At 41.2% G+C, this 21649-nt stretch overlaps 3 protein-coding genes and 3 pseudogenes across 6 annotated transcripts; all 6 read left to right on the top strand.

The window, feature by feature from the left end:
• Positions 1-1373: 1373 nt before the first annotated feature.
• Positions 1374-2519, top strand: LOC310786849 (histone H2A pseudogene; annotated as a pseudogene). Its single transcript has one exon. The product of its transcript is annotated as a histone H2A pseudogene (transcript).
• Positions 2520-6854: 4335 nt separating this feature from the next.
• Positions 6855-7150, top strand: LOC310786848 (histone H4 type VIII-like; the record flags this gene model as incomplete). Its single annotated transcript, XM_083648162.1, is given in 2 exon segments — positions 6855-7115; positions 7118-7150. Coding segments are annotated over 2 exon segments (294 nt in total).
• A 1453-nt stretch (positions 7151-8603) lies between these two features.
• On the top strand, positions 8604-8978 carry LOC310786844 (histone H2B; the record flags this gene model as incomplete). The annotated part of the gene is made up of 1 exon (XM_083648159.1): positions 8604-8978. One exon carries the CDS (start codon positions 8604-8606, stop codon positions 8976-8978), a length of 375 nt encoding a protein of 124 aa, XP_083504285.1.
• A 4009-nt stretch (positions 8979-12987) lies between these two features.
• Positions 12988-13623, top strand: LOC310786840 (histone H1 pseudogene; annotated as a pseudogene). Its single transcript has one exon. The product of its transcript is annotated as a histone H1 pseudogene (transcript).
• A 1127-nt stretch (positions 13624-14750) lies between these two features.
• Positions 14751-15161, top strand: LOC310786842 (histone H3.2; the record flags this gene model as incomplete). Its single annotated transcript, XM_083648158.1, has 1 exon — positions 14751-15161. The coding sequence occupies one exon, from the start codon at positions 14751-14753 to the stop codon at positions 15159-15161; it is 411 nt and encodes a 136-aa protein (XP_083504284.1).
• A 2516-nt stretch (positions 15162-17677) lies between these two features.
• LOC310786971 (histone H2A pseudogene) lies at positions 17678-20345 on the top strand (annotated as a pseudogene). Its single transcript has 3 exons — positions 17678-17786; positions 18222-18398; positions 19671-20345. The product of its transcript is annotated as a histone H2A pseudogene (transcript).
• The last annotated feature ends 1304 nt before the right edge of the window (positions 20346-21649 follow it).

The following is a 21649-nucleotide window of genomic DNA, read 5'->3' as shown; positions in this document are numbered from 1 at the left end:
TGGTTCAACATAAATCCATAGAGGTTTTAACATGAGTTGAAATTATGAATCAGATTAATTCAAAATAACTGTTATTGTTTATGTGTAACAGTCAAATCCCAAATTTGTCAAGAAGGAAGAGCTGAAATTGAAGCATGGCCAGAACCAAGCAGCAGCTCGCCACCAAGGCTGCCCGTAAGAGTGCCTTGGCCACCGGCGGCATCAAGAAGCCTCACCGTTACAGGCCCGGTACTGTGGCGCTCAGAGAGATCCGTCGCTACCAGAAATCCACCGAGCTGCTGATCCGCATCACAAGACAACGGCTCTTTTAAGAGCCACCTCCATATTCACTAAGAGTGTATTCCCTTTGTTAACTGCATCTAACAATTTTAAAAAGTACAATGAAAGAATGCAACCCGCAATATTTAGAGGCCTCCGTTGGCTTACAGCTGTTTGATTCTAGTCTATTTCCTAATAAAGCACTCGTTGCTGTTGCACTTAAAACACAACCATGCATTTTATAAATGTATTACTCCCATTCATAATCTTTGGTTCTACACAGGGCATCCCTGGGGTCTTAAAGTATTAAAGTTGATAAATCAATTTAGGGAAAAAAGTATTAATTTAAAAAAAGTATTAATCACCATTTCAGAGGCATTAGATTTTGTAGCTAATGTGCCTGATGGTGTTACATACATGAGCATACAATCTGAGCAAAACCCCTGAATTGAATAACCTATTGTGACAGACTTTGTGATATGGGAAAATTGAGGTGTTGAAAGTCTCCAAATCACTCCTTGCTTATAATTGGGCCAATCAGATTCTTAACACATACAAGTAATACATATTTAATTCATGTTTAATGAATCATTAACGGACTTCTAATGAATAGTTTGATTGAAGATTAAATGTACCCATCACATCTAATCATGTTGAGTTGAGTTCCCTCCCCTGATATGTGAAGCACTTTGAGTGTCTAGAAAGGCGCTATATAAATCCAATCAATTATTATTATTATTATCACTGATAAGGACACATACGAAAGATAAACACATAAGATAAAAACAAAATGTAAAAAGATCACGAAAGATTATAAAACGATTCGGATATTAACATAAAACATGTATTTCAATTACTATCTTTGTGACCTTTATTATGAAATTTGACTCTCTAACACTCGGTTTCTCAGGAGTAGTTTTATTTTGAAAATCCAAAACACTGCACAGCGAAAGTGTTATCTGCTGTGTTAACTTGACACCAATAATCTTCTGATTGGTCGAGGATCGCGAAGCTGCAACTGACCAATGAACAAGCAGCTCGAGAGGGATATAACCCGGGCTCCCGGCTGTTGCCATTCATTCTTTGATTCTATTTCAAATCATAAGAAAACACGCAAAATGAGTGGACGTGGGAAAACCGGCGGAAAGGCTCGTGCCAAGGCAAAGACCCGCTCATCTCGTGCTGGACTCCAGTTCCCGGTAGGCCGTGTCCACAGGCTGCTGCGTAAAGGAAACTATGCTCACCGTGTCGGTGCTGGAGCCCCGGTGTATCTGGCGGCGGTGCTCGAGTACCTGACCGCTGAGATCCTGGAGTTGGCTGGAAACGCTGCCCGCGACAACAAGAAGAGCCGCATCATCCCCCGTCACCTGCAGCTGGCCGTCCGCAACGACGAGGAGCTCAACAAGCTGCTGGGCGGAGTCACCATCGCTCAGGGCGGCGTGCTGCCCAACATCCAGGCGGTGCTGCTGCCCAAGAAGACCGAGAAGGCCGCCAAGAAGTAACCTGCTCCAGCTTGTCTCCACAACAAACCAACGGCTCTTTTAAGAGCCACCCACTCACTGACAAAGAGCTCTCCTTTTAGCTTTACTAGTTATAATCTCATATTATTACCATCATAATGCTGCCGGTTTGCACACAACTAAAATTTGCTTTGGCACCAAATGGAAAACTACTTTCAGCTATAGATTATTATAGGAGTGATGCTATTTAAAATGACAAGTTGCTGCTCTCGGTGCCAAAATTATACTTCTAAGGAATTGTTTGTTAAAATGCTTCAATTAGTATTATGATAAAGCCTCAAACATAATGTGCACATATTATTTGTGTACCTATTGTAAAGTGTTACCGAATTATTCAGAATGCTGAAATACCATGAAATTGTCTGCTGTATTCTGTTTAAATCTTCACACATTGTTCATTCATTCATGCTCTACTTGTGTAAAAAACGTTTACAACGTGGGATATTTCAAATTTGAATGATGTATGATGTCAAAGTGGCGGCCAGAAGACAACACAGGCTCTGTAAGACTTGTTCAAGGTCTTTTGCTATCATCAATGTCCCCTGGTGTCTCTGAATTATGTGCTATTGCTTGTATTGTAATACTATTACAAATAACTCTGTAGTCTATACATTTGCTGTTTGTTGCCCACATTATAAGCACATTATATGAGGGATCAGCCAAGCAGCATTTTGGTAAACAAACTGCATCACTGGGTGGCAACAGCAATGGAACCTATGGAGTGTGAGCTTTGGGAGGCTTGTTAGTAGGGCACTTTTGAGGGGGTCCAGGTGCCCCCCCCTTATTTTTATTCCTAGTCTGGATTTTTGTCATCCATAGGACCTCTAAAATAAAGATTGTGATGATCCGAAGAAAAAAAATGTTTTTTTCAATGTTTTATTACCCCTATGAGACGTGCGGGATTCCTGTCGGCGAGACTGTCTTTCAGTTTTTAAATGGCTTTATTGGAAAATTATTCAGATACAAGTTATGTAGTCTCTTAGAACAGACGAGTTGGCTTCCGCAATTTTCAAATGCTTCCGCCATACCGTCTGTACTTTGTGGGGGAGAATCATGCACCAACCGGAATGGGAAGTAGAAAGGCGGGTTTTCCGCTCATTAGTCCAATCAGAATTGCAGAAAGGCGGGTCTTCCGCTCATTAGTCCAATCAGAATCCAATATGCCGCATTTTTCGTGGACACGTTTCGTGATTGGTCGGATTCCGTCAAACTTCTTTCCTGTCTGAAGGTTTTTTTCCGAACTTCCTTGTCCATGTTCTGGGGGTGTAACGTACAGACTGTATATAGCTGCATTCGCCAGATGTAGATGAGACAGTCTGTTTTAAGAGACTACAAGTTATGCAGTCAAAATATCAAAATAATAGTTTTTTTGTTTGTTTTTTACATAGTGCATCAATCAATTCAACCATATAAAATAAATTATAGTTTATAATTCATAAATATTCATATAATTATATATATTATATTCATATATATTATATTCATATATTCAGTTTAGCACCAGATACCTCTTCGTATAACTGAAGGTATTTATTTATTAGTTCCTCTTGATTTTTTATGACTGTGACATCATCGGCATAGGCCAGGACAGTTACCCGGTGTCCACTACTTGTTCTTGTCCCCGAGACTGTCTTTCAGAGACTGTGGCACGTTCAAATTTTGAGCTAGGTTAAAGGTAGGGATATCATTTGAAACTGGACAACCTAAGGTTTCCAATGGGGCCAAGACTGTCTTTCAGAGACTGTGGCACGCTCAAATTTTGAGCTAGGTCAAAGGGATATAATTTGAAACTGGACAACCTAAGGTTTCCAATGGGGCCAAGCCTTTCATGCTAGCTTGTCGGGAAGGGAGGTAAATAACTAATTATTCAAAGTCAGACCAAATTTTGGCGAGGGAAAAAACGGCCATCACCATTTTCCAAATGGTCCCTTGACCTGTCACCTCAATATATCTGAATGGAAACCACACCAGGCTCCTGTTTGATTATGGTTCAGTCTGACACAGATACCTCTTAATATGTCTTAAGGTGTTTGTTTATTATGTCTAGTTCCTTTTGACTTTTTGCATAAGCCAGAACAGTCACTCGGTCTCCACCACTGGTTCTCGTCCCACTCAGCCTGGTATCCTCCTTAATTATTATTATTTATTTTTTTAAGTATGTTTATTACATTTGTAGTTATCAGAGGGGCAAACAGTCAGTGTTGAATGGGATAACACATAATATGTCCTCTGTCCCCAGTCACCCACAACACAACACACACAATCTCCACAAAACAGAAAACCAAACAAACAAAAACAAACACACAGAGCATCTACAGCAGGCAGAAGGTTAACACTGTAAAAATAGGTACAGCAGAGGTATCCAGACACAATTAATAGATAAAGGCCCACCACATGTCAAGTCCTAAACAGAAATGTCAGTCCATGCCAGTCCGCAGAGACCACTCCCAACGGCCCGGGCCCTATCCTCTCCAATATAGTCCAGAAAGGGGTTCCAGATTTGAAAACATTTGAATGGCCTATCCTTGAGCCAAAAGCTGATAGCTTCCAAAGAGAGAAGTTCCATAACACTCCGAATCCACTGCAAAACTGTTGGGGCTGAGTCTGAAATCCACTGAAGAAGAACACAAGATGTCTTCAGTGGATTTCATAACACTTTAAAACTTCCCACAAATATTCCCTTGAAATAAAATAAAATGCTTTCTTTTGGTCTAGTCCTATGATAAAAAAAATCCTCTGTATTATTAATTATGTCTCTCAATATTCCTAAGTTGTCCCACATCAGTCTTCCCTTTATAGCACAGGTCTGTTATTTTTCTATTATTTTTTCTAGGGCGTCATTCAATCTATTCATAACTATCTTTGCAAGTATTTTATAATCAATATTCATCAGTGTATCTCTCCAGTTATCTATTTATTGTGAGTCACCCTTCTTATAGATAAGTGATATCACCCCGTGGTAGAAGGAGCTATGTAGAGTGCCTTTCCGGATTCCATCATTGTAGATGGAGGTTAGTAGCCTAAGTCTGCAATCTCAATCATACATGCTTGATAACATTCAGTAGGAAGTCCATCTGTATCTGGTGCTTTTCCTTTATTTAATTCTAAGATTGCTTGTTTTACTTCACTTTCAGTGATCTCTATACCCAGTGAGTTTAGGTTGGCCTCCTGTAAATCGATGGGATCTAGAAATAAACCTAGTTTAGTATCATTTATATTTACCTTCTGATACATGAGACCTAACTGTCTCTCTTTTTCCTTGCTTGTCCTTAATTACTTGCCCACTTGCATTTTTTATTGCCTCCACATATTTATTCAGAAGTTTATTTTTATGCATATTTATCAGACCCTGAACATTACTGGATGACTCTTTGTCTATCATACGTGCTTGTAAACATAGGCAATGCCACATATTATTCATTTTGGTCAACTCAATTCAATTTCACTCAAGTTGTCTTTATCTTCTTCTGTTTTATTAGCTTTTGTTTGCAGATCAACATATTTCAACATTAACCCCTTATATTTTTCATTCTGCTCTTGTTTCAAGATTTTGCATTTATGTTTAAAGAAATTCCTGAGTCGAGATGTCATAGTTTCCCATAAATGGACAGCTGACTCAGACAATACATTCAAACTCTTTATAATAGCTAGTTCTTTCTTCAAATCTGCAATTACATCATTATTATTTAGACAGCTAGTATTTAGTTTCCAAAAACCTTTCTTCTCTCGCCGAGACTCAGCACAGCTTCAACAGCAAGATGATCGGAATTGACCAAGACTTTTGTTTGCCATATATATACATACAGTATGCATGAAGTCTATATGATAGCAAATAGACAGTTCTCATACAAGAAGCACTTTACTCTTATGTCATTTTACTTTTTTATAAAAGAATGGAGATGTAACATCCTCATTCATGCAAAGCTAGAATGGAATGTGCTCTACAGGACACCATAGAATTGTGAGAGTGAACATGACTTTGTCTGACTGAGATGGTTGAATAAATAATGACTCACGTTGATCTCATTTAGTGGTAGTTTACAGTGTGCCAGAGGGCAAATACAACAGTGGTCTTTTCAAGATGAAGTTACCACATCGATGGTCCATGTAAACGTGCTCACTGATATGGTCATTTTATTTGTGAGAATTTTATTTTGAAGGCATAACCGGAAACGCATTTGTTAGTCTCTGCTAACTTGCCGCAGCTGAAGTTGCTTTGAAAAACATGGGGGGGACTTCAGAGTTTGGCACCGCCCTGCAAAGCCCCGCTCTTTCCTTCCTCATTCAGGTCCGCAAAGAAGGTTTATGAACTGAAGCTGTCTGACGTTTTGCATCAGTTTGTCTTTGTCCAAAATATTGCAATACGAATGTCATACAGGCTCCCCAGATATACTAACACAAACTATTGCCACCAGATATCTGGCCTGATGACATTAGAAGAAAGACTCATCATTTTAGGAAAAAAGTACTTAAACAAAGCTGAGCTGAACCCCTCGCTCCAACCAGCAATACTCCAAGAAAGAACAGGCCCCCCGAGATATATCTGCAGCACCCCCTTGTCCTTCTTAACCCAACAAATTTAATCATTTTATGATTTTATGGTTTTATTCTATTATTTCAACCCTCATTGTGAGTTTTATAGCCGGTTAATTATAACGTTTATAAGGTTAATTTTATGATTTTATTCTATTATGTTAACCCTCATTAAGAGTTTTATAGTTGGGCAATCCTGAAATGTAGTATAACATGTTTATAAGGTTACAGGCTATATTGTTTGTTTTGTTTGTTTTGGTGTTCTAACTCTTAATTTCTCCCCTATAGAAAAAATAAATAAAAAAATGCATACGCACACACACACACACACACACATGCGCGCACACGCTGGTGAGTAAGGTGATGATGCTGAGTGTAACAGCCTGCCTCCCTGATCCCCTCCGCCCTTCCATCCACTCCGAGGAACAGAGGGACTGAAGAGGACTGTCAGTCCTGAGCTGTCCCTACAATGTACCAAGATTACTACTACTACTGCGTTTTGCATCAGTTTGTTTTTGCTTTGAAAGAAAACACATTGAAAAAATGAGTGGGCGTGGAAAAGGAGGAAAGGGACTCGGAAAAGGAGGCGCCAAGCGTCACCGTAAAGTTCTTCGTGATAACATCCAGGGAATCACCAAGCCCGCTATCCGCCGTCTGGCTCGGCGCGGCGGAGTGAAGCGTATCTCCGGTCTGATCTACGAGGAGACCCGCGGGGTGCTCAAAGTCTTCCTGAAGAACGTCATCCGTGATGCCGTCACCTACACCGAGCACGCCAAGAGAAAGACCGTCACCGCCATGGATGTGGTGTATGCCGCACTCTGTACGGCTTCGGAGGTTAACTTCATTTACCACCAACAACAACACAAAGGCTCTTTTAAGAGCCACCCAATTTCTCTAAGCAAAGAGTCTATTCCCATTTCCTCTGAGTTGTGTGTAGTACGCTAACCATCTGCATTTTAACCAGTCTATTACTTTTAACACGTTACTGAAAAAATGAATGCTATAGCAGCCGCTAACTGGATTAGTCTGAAATATAACTGCGTTGAATAGTAAACTACAGCTCTGCTGGGGGAAGCGCAAACAAGATCATCTCTAAAGCAATGCTGGACTCACGTCTATGTGAAAATGCATAGGACTCTAAACGTGAAGGCCTCAAAACAAACAATTATGTATAGCGACCTGCCTACAATAGAATACTGTAGCGTTTTAGGTAATCCAAGTATTACCTGTAATGTGATGTGCAATAGAAGTGTCTAGATTGCACCTAGGAACTAATGTGTGTGGGTGTGTTCCTAGGGGGAAGGGGGTATATAGGACCAGCGGCCGGGGGCAGTCAGGCCATGTGGGCGAGCTGACCGGGTGGTTGCAGAGCTAGCAGCGAAGCTAGCTGCTAGGAGCTATATTGTGAAGACAAGAATAAAAAGCCTGTACCAACTTCAAGTCTCCAGTTCCTTGGACAAATACTCACTTCGTTACAATACTATGCGCTGAATAGGTTATTATTGTGGTTAACTCAATATGCTCTAGCTGTTTAGGATACACCCCCTTCTGATAGTTATTTTGTCTGAATTGTTTTCCAAAAGTAGCAGAGGGAATGCATTAGCCTACATGTTAAGTGGGAACATTTGCGATTATTATTATTAGACCAGGCCAGGGCTAGATCTATATAGCCTATAAGGTTACTTCACTATTGGATCTGTCCATGAAGTAGGCTACATCGATGTAGTGTAAAGGCTACTAGCTATTGTTCTGTTTCAAAAGGTCTAAATGGGACCATGCTTCAGCTTAGGCAAACCATATCACACATGTTTTAATAACAACACATGCCTACTTCCTCCATGTTATGGTGTGCTAAGGGAGGCGATTAATGTGCTGAACTTTTGAAATAGTACTTTTATTTTGAGTTTTCTTGTGTTTTTGTATTTTTTTGTAAACCCATCTGAGTCCTTTCTCTCTAAATAAAGACGTTTAAAAAGCGGAAAATATAGATCAAAGGTGCACAACAGACTTGTATTAGTTTGTAAAATGCACTTCATTCAGTTTCTGAAGAAAATAATGAAGGATATTGGAACAATAGTCAGAGTCCGCGCGCGGGAAGTGAAAATACAAATCTGGAGCTCAACCAATCAGAATACACACAGGCAGCTGCGCGTGCAGCTGAGTCGACAGGCACGCGCCGAAAGTCAACCAGTCACAGGCGGGGAACCGCATAGTGCTATTTGCATCAGCTGCCTATAAATAGGGTGCTTCTGTTAAATGGATTTCATTCTCTGCTACCAAGAAGTCATCAACATGCCTGAAGCCGCGAAGTCCGCCCCCAAGAAGGGCTCCAAGAAAGCCGTGACCAAGACCGCTGCCAAGGGCGGCAAGAAGCGCAGAAAGAGCAGGAAGGAGAGCTACGCCATCTACGTGTACAAAGTGCTGAAGCAGGTCCATCCCGACACCGGCATCTCCTCCAAGGCCATGGGCATCATGAACTCCTTTGTCAACGACATCTTTGAGCGCATCGCCGGTGAGGCGTCTCGCCTGGCTCACTACAACAAGCGCTCCACCATCACCTCCAGGGAGATCCAGACCGCTGTCCGTCTGCTGCTGCCCGGTGAGCTGGCCAAGCACGCCGTGTCCGAGGGCACCAAGGCCGTCACCAAGTACACCAGCTCCAAGTAAACTGCTTGTAGCTACATCCACCCAAAGGTCCTTTTAAGGGCCACACACTACTTCCACAAAGAGCTTAACAATTCTTCACCTTCTCTGTAATCAACATATTATTAATTCATGCGTTTACATGGACTTTGTAGCGTTGCCGTTGGACTAACGTTATAGTGTCACACTGACCGCCATGTAAAAGCCTTTCATAATGGCACGACATGGCTCATGGTGTTCCTCCCACCACCTTCCAAATACTGGGTCATCAACCAAAATAAAGCCACATGTCGATCTAGTCTATCTACATTTAAAGTGAGTTGTTGCTATTGGTTTTAATGCCTAACCTTACCTGCACACCAGAGCAATCCACTCCTGACATGTTTTGCTGCTGGAAACCCTTATCCAAACATTGTGTGTTGTTGCATCAGCCATAGAGCGAGAGGCCATGTGGATAGGTGAGGCTCTGAGCTGGACAAAAATAATAGGACGAGCAAGGAGTTCAGTTCCATTATAAACTTTTGTACGGTGACTGTGAACAAGTTTGCCCACATGAATATTGCTTGAAATGAAATGTCCAGCAAATATATATTATGTAAAATTGTGTAATGACTTGCATGTTTGTTTTCCCCTACAAACATTTAGATGAAGCAAGCTCTCAGGTCTGTATTAAAAATATATTTAGTAAGTGTCTCAGAAAACAAAATAGACATGTGGCTGGTCTCTGTCCTATGGACGACTGCAAGGAGGATGAAACTATAGAGCATCTGCTCCTAAACTGTGAGCGATCTAAATATGTTTGGGGGAAAATGGTCAGTTAATGTTACTGTGAATTATAATGCTGTGATGTATGGTGTTTTTGATGAAACAATGCCAGGGCCACACCAGGATTTTTTCTGGACAGTTGTTTGTGTGGTCGTGGCCAAATTGTGGAAGACGCGGTGTGCCACAGTTATCCACCAAGCCGTCATCCAAGGTGAAGTGGTCTATTAAAAAAAAAATATATGTACTGTAAATGTTTGTAACCCCTGACTGAATAATTGAATAAAGTATATTTAAAAAGAGGAAACCCTTATCCACCAGTGTGCCACAGTTATCCACCAAGCCGTCATCCAAGGTGAAGTGGTCTATTAAAAAAAATATATATGTACTGTAAATGTTTGTAACCCCTGACTGAATAATTGAATAAAGTATATTTAAAAAGAGGAAACCCTTATCCACCAGTTGCAGTGAATCAGTCTACAATAACTATGTTGATTGGAAACTCCATTTCCCATGATGCGTCCATCTTCTCCCCTACCCAGTATGTGAGGCATCTACTGTGTGAACCATACTGGACACATCTAGCCTTTTTTCCCCCATACTAGACACATCTGATAATATTCATAAGGTCACTCTTGACGTCACACGAAACGATGAGCGCGGATGTGAATTTTGTAAATAAACAAGACACGTACATGGTTTGAGCTTAGGGCTTTTAGCCTGAATATTAACAAAAGATCCCACTGATTCATAACAGGTCTAAAGTCATGTCATAGCAGTCGGGCGCATTCAGGCCATGTTCACATTACAGGCAAATCTGATTTGCTGATAAAGTCATTAATCATCATTATCTTGATTGGTTTCCCAAATCTGATTTGGGAGTGTGTCCGCACTGCCACACATCTGATTTTCAAGTCGGATCTGTGTCCAGACCTAAACAGCCTATCTGCATGGGTTGCTATGGTAACGACGTGGGCGTCAGTAAATACGTACGTTGGTGACATGTGTTTTTTTTCAGATTTGGTGGATCTGCGCGTCCGCACTGAAGACACACACATTTGAAGCAGATTGGAAACTACCTCCATATGTGGTTTGGGACAAGTGACACAAATCAGACTTGGAGCGTCCAGACTCATAAAACCAATCTGGATAAAGTCATTAATAGGTCACTAAAGTTCACAAATCAGATTTGGCCTCCTAGTCTGAACATGGCCTTAGTGACAAGCAAGACAACAGTAAAACGGACAGATTTTTGGATTGAGTTTGGCGTCAGTGGGTGTAACCCATAAGAGAGCGAGCCTCGTACCCCCAGCGTAGCGTAGCAACAACACCGGAAGTAACTCCAGACTCTGTGTCTATGTCTATGACATCAGTGATGTCACTTGAGCAATTGTGATGTCATCATGTCTGACATCAGTGATGTCACTCGAGCACTCGATGTCATCAGTGATGGGTGATGGTCACTAAGTGATGTCATCAGTGATGCAAAGTTTATCAAATTGTGCACCCTGCATGCAAGTAGAGCAGGCGAGGCCATGCAGCAGCCGAGCTGGACGAGCGCGCAGGATTTCTAGTAACTGATATCTGCCATAATAGACACATCTGATAGGCCTCTAACTGATATCTGCTCAATATGAGCTCAAATCCCTCACTGCCTCCTTACAGCTGTGACAGAAGACAGATCAACCACGCTCTCATAATGTATTAATAGGGTGACCAGATCCCAGCAAACCAAATGTGGGACAAAGAGTGTTTGTGAGGGACAATGTGGGACACGTTGCCAATGCTGAGTAGGGGTGCAACTAACGATTATTTTCATTATCGATTAATCTGTCGATTATGTTAGACTAATCGATTAAATTATTAATTAATAAAATGTCACCATAAATGGCAATCATCAGAAAGCCGGAACAAGAGATTTGTTTTATTAGTCTGTCTCTCTCTCACTCTCTCCTATTGAGATTAAGTATACTTTTTTTTATTATGTCCTGATATGATATTATATGATTTTACTCAGAGTAACATAATGAGACTGAAAACCACAAGTTATTTCTTTTGTTTTATTTATTTTTTCTTTCTTTTCATCTTCCTCAGTCTTTAAACAATTCTCATCATCTCTATACTGCCTTACACTCTAGTTACTATGTGGTGTGCAATGTCAATATATGTCTGTGTTTATTCTTATGTTGATGTGTTTCTGTACAGTGTACATCAGTAGTTTGTACAACCCTGTACCTTTTATGTCCTACATGTTTGTATTATGTACGCGCCTTCTGTGGAAAATAATTTGTAGATGTTTAATTACATAAAGTGCATGAAACCCATGACATTATTCATAGTGGAAATAATTTACCTTTTTTTCCCTCTGGGGACCCACGATGATCGATCGATCGATCTATCGATCTATCTATCTATCTATCTATCTATCTATCTATCTATCTATCTATCTATCTAAAGCGTACTCGTGTAAATATACTACCACGGTGCTAGTATGAAAACGTAAAATGCAAATTGATAGGCTATTTTAGTCTAGTGGACTCAAGCACAGCAAGTTGGATAGCACGGTATAAGTTTATTTGACAATCATGATATTTATCTCGAATGGAGAAAATACATGTTTGGCCAACTTTAATGTAACATCAACCTTTTAAACAAAACATATTTTCAGTTCCATTGATCATGACTGCATCATTCACAGTCACAAAGTTAATGCCTCAGGATCTCTCCCGCCTAAGTCACCACCTGCCTCAGTGTGTTTACCAACACCACAAATCTGACGATTAAAACAAAACTAATAGCAGCATTACAGTACTTTGACTTGTATTCCCTCGTCAGACATCTCTGCTTACTGTAAAACTAGTGTTGTTTGGAATGTAAAGCATATTCAACCATTTTATGAGTCGAAATGTGAGGAAATCCCACTGCGAGTAGAATACTGTGACGGGGTAATGGAGAGGTTTGAAGCTTCCCTGAATAAAATTATAGTCTCCTCGTTGCTAAAAATGACTCCATTTCGAAAGGAAACAAGTTTTCTAACATCTCGAATAAGATTTAGACTTCAGAACTGCTCCGATCTGTGTCTTTTATCCCTAAAATGTGGAAGAGAAAACACAAGTGTCGCCACATTTCAGCAGGACAGAGAGAGAGGCTGTGTGTGTTGAGTCTACATGGTCCTCATGCTGTGTATAAGTCCCGCCTCTTGGGCAGCATGGATGATATTCCAGTCAGACTCTGTAGATCTTTGTGAAGCACAGCAGACTCGAGAAGAAGAATGGCAGAAGTCGCTCCAGCTGCACCCGCCGCTGCCGCCCCGGCGAAAGCGGTCAAAGCCGCCAAGAAGAAGGCGGCGGTGAAGCCGAAGAAGGCCGGCCCCAGCGTCGGTGAGCTCATCCTCAAAGCTGTGTCCGCCTCCAAGGAGCGGAGCGGCGTTTCTCTGGCCGCCGTCAAGAAGAGCCTGGCTGCCGGAGGCTACGACGTGGAGAAGAATAATGCCCGCGTCAAGATCGCCATCAAGAAGCTGGTGGAAAAAGACGCTCTGCTGCAGGTAAAGGGCACCGGGGCGTCCGGCTCCTTCAAGGTCCCCAAGGCTGAAAAGGTGAAGAAACCCGCTGCTAAGAAAGCCGCTCCTAAAGCCAAGAAGCCCGCTGCCAAGAAACCAGCCAAAAGCCCCAAGAAGAAGGTCGCAGCTAAGAAGCCAGCAGCCGCCAAGAAATCCCCCAAGAAAGTCAAGAAGCCCGCTGCATCGCCCAAGAAAGCAGCCAAGAGCCCAGCCAAGAGCCCCAAGAAGGCGACCAAGAGTCCCAAGAAGGTGGTGGCCAAGAAGCCCGCTGCTGCTGTCAAGAAAGCTCCAGCGAAGAAGGTTGCCAAGCCCAAAGCAGCTAAGAAAGCTGCCCCCAAGAAGAAGTAAGCTTCCAGCTTGACTTCTCCCCAAAAAGGCTCTTTTAAGAGCCACCCACAACCTTTTTAAAGAGCATCCCTATTTTTATTTGATGACTAATTATTAAGCTCCACACCATGAAAACACATCATCTTACAACTGGCTAAAATGTTTTTACTAATAAACTGATATAATTGAGACACAATAACTATAGATATGAGTGACACAACGGATATGAAAATGAATCTGGATATATATTTTTATACATGATGTGGTAGGCTACATAAGACACACCAGTAATGCAAACAGCATCGTTATCATCATCAATCACAATATTATGCCTTAATTTCTGCTCATTTCCCACTTTGCAGCTTTTTTGGTTTCCTCTACTTTTCTCTTATTCTAATCTACACAGATCCATCTCTATAAACTAACCATGAATAGACGTGGCTATGGATACTATGTTATTTAGGAAAAAGCAAAAATGTGGCACAAGGAAGCTCTGCAGGCCAAACGTGAATCAGAAAAGAGAAAAAATAGCTTATTGGATACTTAGATTTTAATTAAAGTAATACGTAAATACATGTCTACTGCAACAGTAAACAATGTACATCTTCAACAATAGACAGGAGCACAACATGCAATGCGTTTCAACCTGTACACTCACATGATCATAACATATTTTTCTCTTTTTTCTTTTTCTCTGTACATACATACCTATATATATATATATATATATATATATAGATAATTATTGCTTGGTTTGAGTCTCTATAGATACAGTATATACAGTGTATATATATACAATATATACTGGCAACATTGTACATTTTGAAAAAAGCATAATGAATTGAAATCGTATTGACATAGAGGTGACAGAGAGAGAGAGAGAGAGAGAGAGAGAGAGAGAGAGAGAGAGAGAGAGAGAGAGAGAGAGAGAGAGAGAGAGGGAGAGGGAGTTATTGCTTGGTTTGAGTTTTCGGCGGGCTTTCCTCCAATTGGCCCTATTGATCTGACACGCCTCTGCTCACGCCTCCCCTCGGGCAGACCAATCAGCGTGTAGCAGCACTCCGGCGTTGCCTTTATGAAGCGAGGCTCTTTGAACAGACATTATTTTCTGACTTTTCTCGTCAAGAAGGAAGAGCTGGATTTGAAGGATGGCCAGAACCAAGCAGACCGCTCGTAAATCCACCGGAGGAAAGGCTCCCAGGAAGCAGCTCGCCACCAAGGCTGCCCGTAAGAGCGCCCCGGCCACCGGCGGCGTCAAGAAGCCTCACCGTTACAGGCCCGGTACCGTGGCGCTCAGAGAGATCCGTCGCTACCAGAAATCCACCGAGCTGCTGATCCGCAAGCTGCCCTTCCAGCGCCTGGTCAGAGAGATCGCTCAGGACTTCAAGACCGACCTGCGCTTCCAGAGCTCCGCTGTCATGGCTCTGCAGGAGGCCAGCGAGGCTTACCTGGTCGGCCTGTTTGAGGACACCAATCTGTGCGCCATCCACGCCAAGAGGGTCACCATCATGCCCAAAGACATCCAGCTGGCCCGCCGTATCCGCGGAGAGCGCGCTTAAACTCCCCTGGTACATCACAACACAACGGCTCTTTTAAGAGCCACCTCCATATTCACTAAGAGTATTCCCTTTATCTTCATTTAACAATTTTAAAAAGTGCAATGAAATAATGCAACCCAAAAAGTGCGTTTAGATCTATGTTGTGCTTACAGCTGTTGTGGTCTATTTAATAATAAAGCACTCATACATTGCTGTTGCAACACAATCATGCATTTTATAAATGTATTGCTCCTTTTAGTTAATTAAGACACTTAACAACCATTTTAGAGGTATTACATGTAGCTAATGTGCTGATGGTGAGCATAAGATATCACACAGAATACCACAATCTCATCATCACTGTGAAATCTTAGAGAAATATCAGCTCCTTAGCTTTAACAATTTTAGAACATTTAAAAGCACGTGTCTAATCTATAAATGTTTACACGGCTTGGCTCCTCCTCCTAGGGGAGTTCATTAGAAGGAAGAATAGAAATTTGAGCACAAGGGCAGCATCTAGGGGGGACTGTGAAGTCCAAGCTAGAAAAACCACATTCTCAAAAAACACCTGGTCGATCAAGGCAGCACTAGCTGGAGCACACTGCCTATGGCTATTAGGGAAAGCCCCACTTTTGCGGCATTCAAAAGCCAGCTCAAAAACTGGCTTAAAACAAACCAATTTTGTGAACACTAGCTTACTAGCTGCCATCCAAATCTTCTTCTCTTCCTGCACTAGGCACTTCACCACTTAAGTGTAGCACTTAAGAGAGAGTAAAGTAGCCTTCCATATGGTATTTATGTATTGTTATCATGTAACCTGTCGAATGTAAGGTGTAGTATTCTTCTTTTAGCACTGACATGCTGCATGTACATCCTGTCTGTGTTTTGCTGTAATTTTGATGTCTGTAATGTGTGGTATCTCTTGCGATGACACGTTACATGTATATCAGTTTGTGCGTTGAATGAATGTAATGAGTGATTGTTTTGATATTTATTGGGGACTACGGATGTAAATTAGCATTAGCTAACTCCGGCATATTTACATGTTTTCGTATATAGAGGCTTCTGTATTTCTGAACATGTCCATTAATGTGCATTGTCCCGTCACAATAAACCAGTAAAGTAAAGATATTGTCTAATATTGCAGACCCCTGAATTTAATCAATATCGTATTGTGACAGACTTTGTGATCGGTCTACCATTTGCAGTTACTGCTCAATCAATTTCTTTCTAATAAAAATAAAACAATTTGGATATGAACAGAATATAAAACATCACAAAACATGTGACCTTTATTTTGAAATTTGACTTTACACAAACATCTTTGAAATATAACGCTCGGTTTCTCAGTTTTATTTTGAAAACCCAAAAACCTGCGCAGCGAAAGTGTTATTTACTGTGTTAGCTTGACACCAATAATCTTCTGATTGGTCGAGGATCGCGAAGCTGCAACTGACCAATGAACAAGCAGCTCGAGAGGGATATAACCGGGCCCCGTTCCAATACCCATACTTGTACTTCTTTCTTGTAGTATGTACTGCCGCTGCCCTCACAAAGTATGGATTGTAGTGTGCAGCATGCATGCAAAATGCATACTATTGGGACACACTACATCTGTCGTCACGTGAGCTTCCTGAACTCCGACCTCTTGCTCACTTCCGCCGACGTCCGCAGCGCCACATTTGAGTTTTTTTTTCTTTTTTTTTTCTTTTTTTAATTCAATAAACAAAGTCTGGCAGTAACAAACAGTACATTATACAAAAACTTCAGACTAAACATTTACAAAATTGGAACAGACAATCAAATAAACAAAATAAAATAAATAAAGCAAAAACATTAAGTCAGAGATCTAAACAGGAATCAAGATATACATGTTTTGGTACACACCATGCTTGTTTGGTTTTAACATATTTCAAGGCTTTCTTAAAGTTAATTATCTCATTCATGAACACGCAGCTCAGTCAGTGCGACGTAACTCCAGTAGGTGGCGGTAATGCACAAAAAGTTGTTTGCCAACCGCCATAAAACATTAGAAGAAGAAGAAGAAGACATAACTTCCTGCTGCGCAAAGGATTGTGGGGAAGTTTGGCTGAAGCAGCATGCATCGATGCATACTCCGAAATAGGAGCTGATGTAGTACAACATCCTGGTACTCTTGGCATACTGCATCTGACATACTATGTATTGGGACATACTAAATCTTTTTTTGCCTACTAAATAGTATGGAAGTATGGGTATTGGAACGGGGCCCCGGTCTCCCGGCTGTTGCCAGTCATTCTTTGATTCTATCGCAAATCCTAGAAAACACACAAAATGAGTGGACGGGGTAAAACCGGCGGAAAAGCGTGTATGAAAAGGTAAATATAAACTATGCCAAACTAAGTGCATTTCTGGATCCCATCAATTTACAGGAGGCCAACTTAAACTCACTGGGTGGAGAGATCACTGAAAGTGAAGTAAAAAAAGCAATTTCAGAATTAAATAAAGGAAAATCACCAGGTCCAGATGGACTTCCTACTGAATTCTATCAAGCATGTATGTTAGATATTGCAGATTTCTTGGCCTCGGTGTACAATGATGGAATCCAGAAAGGCACCTTACACAGCTCCTTCTACCATGGAGTGATCTCGCTGATCTATAAGAAAGGTGACTCACAAGAATTGGATAATTGGAGACACATCACACTGATGAATATTGATTATAAAATACTTGCAAAGATTATTATGAATAGACTGAATGATGCCCTAGAAAAAATAATAGAAAAAGAACAGACATGTGCCATAAAGGGCAGACTGATGTGGGACAATTTAGGAATGTTAAGAAATATAATTAATAATACAGAGGAGGAATTTTTCATCATAGGACTAGATCAAAAAAAAGCATTTGATTTTATTTCAAGGGAATATTTGTGGGAAGTTTTAAAGTGTTATGGTTTTGAAAATGATTTTATTAATATGGTTAAGTTGTTGTATGCACAATCGATAACTCAAGTAAACGTGAATGGAGTTCTAACAGACTCTTTTGAAATCAAGAGAGGGGTAAAACAGGGTTGCCCTCTTTCTGCTGCCCTCTATGTTTTAGCCATCAACCCGTTATTAAAAATAATTAAGGAGGATACCAGGCTGAGTGGGACGAGAACCAGTGGTGGAGACCGAGTGACCGTCCTGGCTTATGCCGATGACGTCACGGTCATAGTAAAAAGTCAAAAGGAACTAGACATAGTAAATGAACACCTGAGGACATATGAAGAGGTGTCTGGTGCCAGACTGAACCACAATAAAACAGAAGGAGTCTGGTTTGGAGAGAATAACTCTCGACCTGTAATTAATATAAATGATAGAAATTATATGACAGTTTTAGGTATAAAAATAAGTAATACAAATTGTTACGATGAAAACTGGGACAGCAAAGAAATAGAAATAAAGGAAGAACTTGAGAAATGGGGTAATAAATTAAATAACTATAAAACTAGAATATTAATAATAAAAATGTTTGTTTTATCCAAATTATTGTTTTTAGCAACTGTTTTCCCCCCCAAAGCCCAGACATTAAAGAAAATTTCTAAAACTATAGTGAACTTCATATGGGGAACCACCAGGGAGGTCACAAAAAGGGAGCTACTCTATAAGAGTAAAAAGGAGGGAGGCCTTGGGGCTGTTGATCTGGGGTTAAAAGTAAACATCGCCTTCTGTAAGAATGTTGCATCAGCCATAGAACGAAAGGCCACGTGGATAGGTGAGGCCCTGAGCTGGACCAAAAAAAGAGGACGAGCAAGGAGCTCAGTTCCATATTACAAACTTTTGTATGGTGATCTTGTGGACAAGTTTGCACACATTAACATTGCCTGGAATCAAATGTCCAGCAAATACATATATGTTAAATTGTGTAGTGAATTATATGGTGGTGTTTTCCCCTACAAACATTTGGATGAAACAAGCTCTCAGGTCTGTATCAGAAATATATTTAGTAAAAGTCTCTCAGAAAACAAGAGAGACATTATGTGGCTGGTATCAGTTGGCAGACTGGCAGTCCGAACAGTCGTTAAGTGGAGCTGCTTTGTCACAACCAAAGAGTGTCCTATGGATGACTGTATAGAGGATGAAACCTTAGAACATCTGCTCCTAAATTGCGAGCGATCTAAATATGTTTGGGGGAAAATGGTCAGTATCGGTCTTAATGTTACTGTAAATTATAATGCTGTGATGTATGGTGTTTTTGATGAAACAATGCCAGGGCCACACCAGGACTTTTTCTGGACAGTTGTTTGTGTGGTCGTGGTCAAGCTGTGGAAAACGAGATGTGCCACGGTTATCCACCAAGCCGTCATCCCGGGTGGAGTGGTCTATAAACAAATCATAACAGAACTGAAAAGACTAAGAACACTGGACATCAGAACAAAGAGACCCACACCCTGGCACCTGCTCACCTTCTAACAGACTTCTTTTTTTTTTTTGTGATAATTACTGCTTTCTACTGTTTATACAATGTATTTACTGTAAATGTAACCCCTGATTGAATAATTTAATAAAGTATATTTAAAAAGTAAAACCGGCGGAAAGGCTCGTGCCAAGGCAAAGACCCGCTCATCTCGTGCTGGACTCCAGTTCCCGGTCGGTCGTGTCCACAGGCTGCTGCGTAAAGGAAACTACGCTCACCGTGTCGGTGCTGGAGCCCCGGTGTATCTGGCGGCGGTGCTCGAATATCTGACCGCTGAGATCCTGGAGTTGGCTGGAAACGCTGCCCGCGACAACAAGAAGAGCCGCATCATCCCCCGTCACCTGCAGCTGGCCGTCCGCAACGACGAGGAGCTCAACAAGCTGCTGGGCGGAGTCACCATCGCTCAGGGCGGCGTGCTGCCCAACATCCAGGCGGTGCTGCTGCCCAAGAAGACCGAGAAGGCCGCCAAGAAGTAACCTGCTCCAGCTTGTCTCCACAACAAACCAACGGCTCTTTTAAGAGCCACCCACTCACTGACAAAGAGCTCTCCATTTATCTTTACTAGTTATATTATTACTATCAACATGCTTCCGATTTGCACACGAGATTACACAACATCGTCTAAAAATCCTTTTGAACCAGACTGATGTAATTACTGCAATATAACAAATTTGCAATAAAATGACTTCATGCACTCTGAGCCAAAATGTAATTATACGTCTAACGTGGAATCTATGTTAAAAGGCTTGAATTAGTTGATAAAACTAACCTACAGACACGAATTATTAAGCATGCTGAAATACCCTGAAATAGTCATGTTTAAAACAATATTTTTTGTTCATCATTCATGTTCTAGTTGTGTTTACAACGCAGGATATTTTAAATTATAATGATGTATGACGTCAAAGTGGCGGCCAGGAGACAACACAGTTGGGGCTCTGTAAGAGACTTGTTCAAGGTATTTTGCTAGCATCGTGTCATTGTTCCCTGCTGTATGTCTCTGTATTATTATTATTATTTGTATTACGAATAACCAATACATACACAGCATTTACATGTAGGCTATGTATTGACTTTAATAAAAAAAAAACAGCTGGGGCTCTCAAACTGTTCTTCCTGCATTTCCCCACATTATAGGCACATTATAGGCTACAATTGAGCCTCGCTTGGAAAGCAGACGAGAGCTTCTACTACGTCTTCTTAATTATCTATCATGTAACAAATCAGTGTGGCTGTAGCCTGCTGACAGTGACAGAGCGAAATATCCTGAGACCCACACATGAACGCATCGTCAGACGGTTTCAACTAATACATTATGTTCCATAGCAACACAATTCCTGAGGAAGATGGATCTGTTGTGAACTACTCCCCCCTGGTGGCAAATTGGAGGAACTACATCAAAGGCAGTTCTTTATCCATGTCTTCATTTGAAGATTGTTCATGTTCAGTATGATTTACACTCATGGATTGTCTGTAGCACTTTATGGGTGATTATTCTTCACAGCAACAAATATCAGGATCATGTTAAACCAAGAAAACCAAATTAAATATCTGTATAAATCTGTAGTTTGTATATGGGGACAGTTATTTCCCCCTATATTTTGTTTATTTATTTTGCAATTTTCAGACTTACCAAGACCTAAAGATGATAGAACCTTTCTCAGTACATTTTCAGACCTGTAGTTGCCACCAGTATTTGTGAAAATAGACATGGGTCCTTGAAAGTGTTTGAATTCATGCATAATGTTTCCACATTGTTCTGCTGTGCTGTGTTAGCCTTAAACAGACCACATACTCAGCCTTCATTCTTAATTCTGAGGCTCAACGTTGTTGCCCGCTAGGGAGCTGCAGGCTCCGTTAATGGCTGTACACTACATAACACGTACGCTATGCGACATACATACATACTACTATTCATCACTTACCTCCTTCCCCTGGGCACAATCCTCCGTCACCATGGTGTTCAATTCCACTGTTACGCCGACGATACACAGCTCTACATCTCCACTAAACCCACCTCCACCCTCCCCCCCACCTCCCTCACTGCCTGCCTCCATGACATCAACAGCTGG

Source organism: Poromitra crassiceps (genome assembly GCF_964638095.1).
Source record: "Poromitra crassiceps genome assembly, chromosome: 12".
Classification (NCBI taxonomy): domain Eukaryota; kingdom Metazoa; phylum Chordata; class Actinopteri; order Beryciformes; family Melamphaidae; genus Poromitra; species Poromitra crassiceps.
The sequence above is the reverse complement of the archived record's forward strand: the minus strand, read 5'-3'. Positions and strand labels throughout refer to the sequence as shown.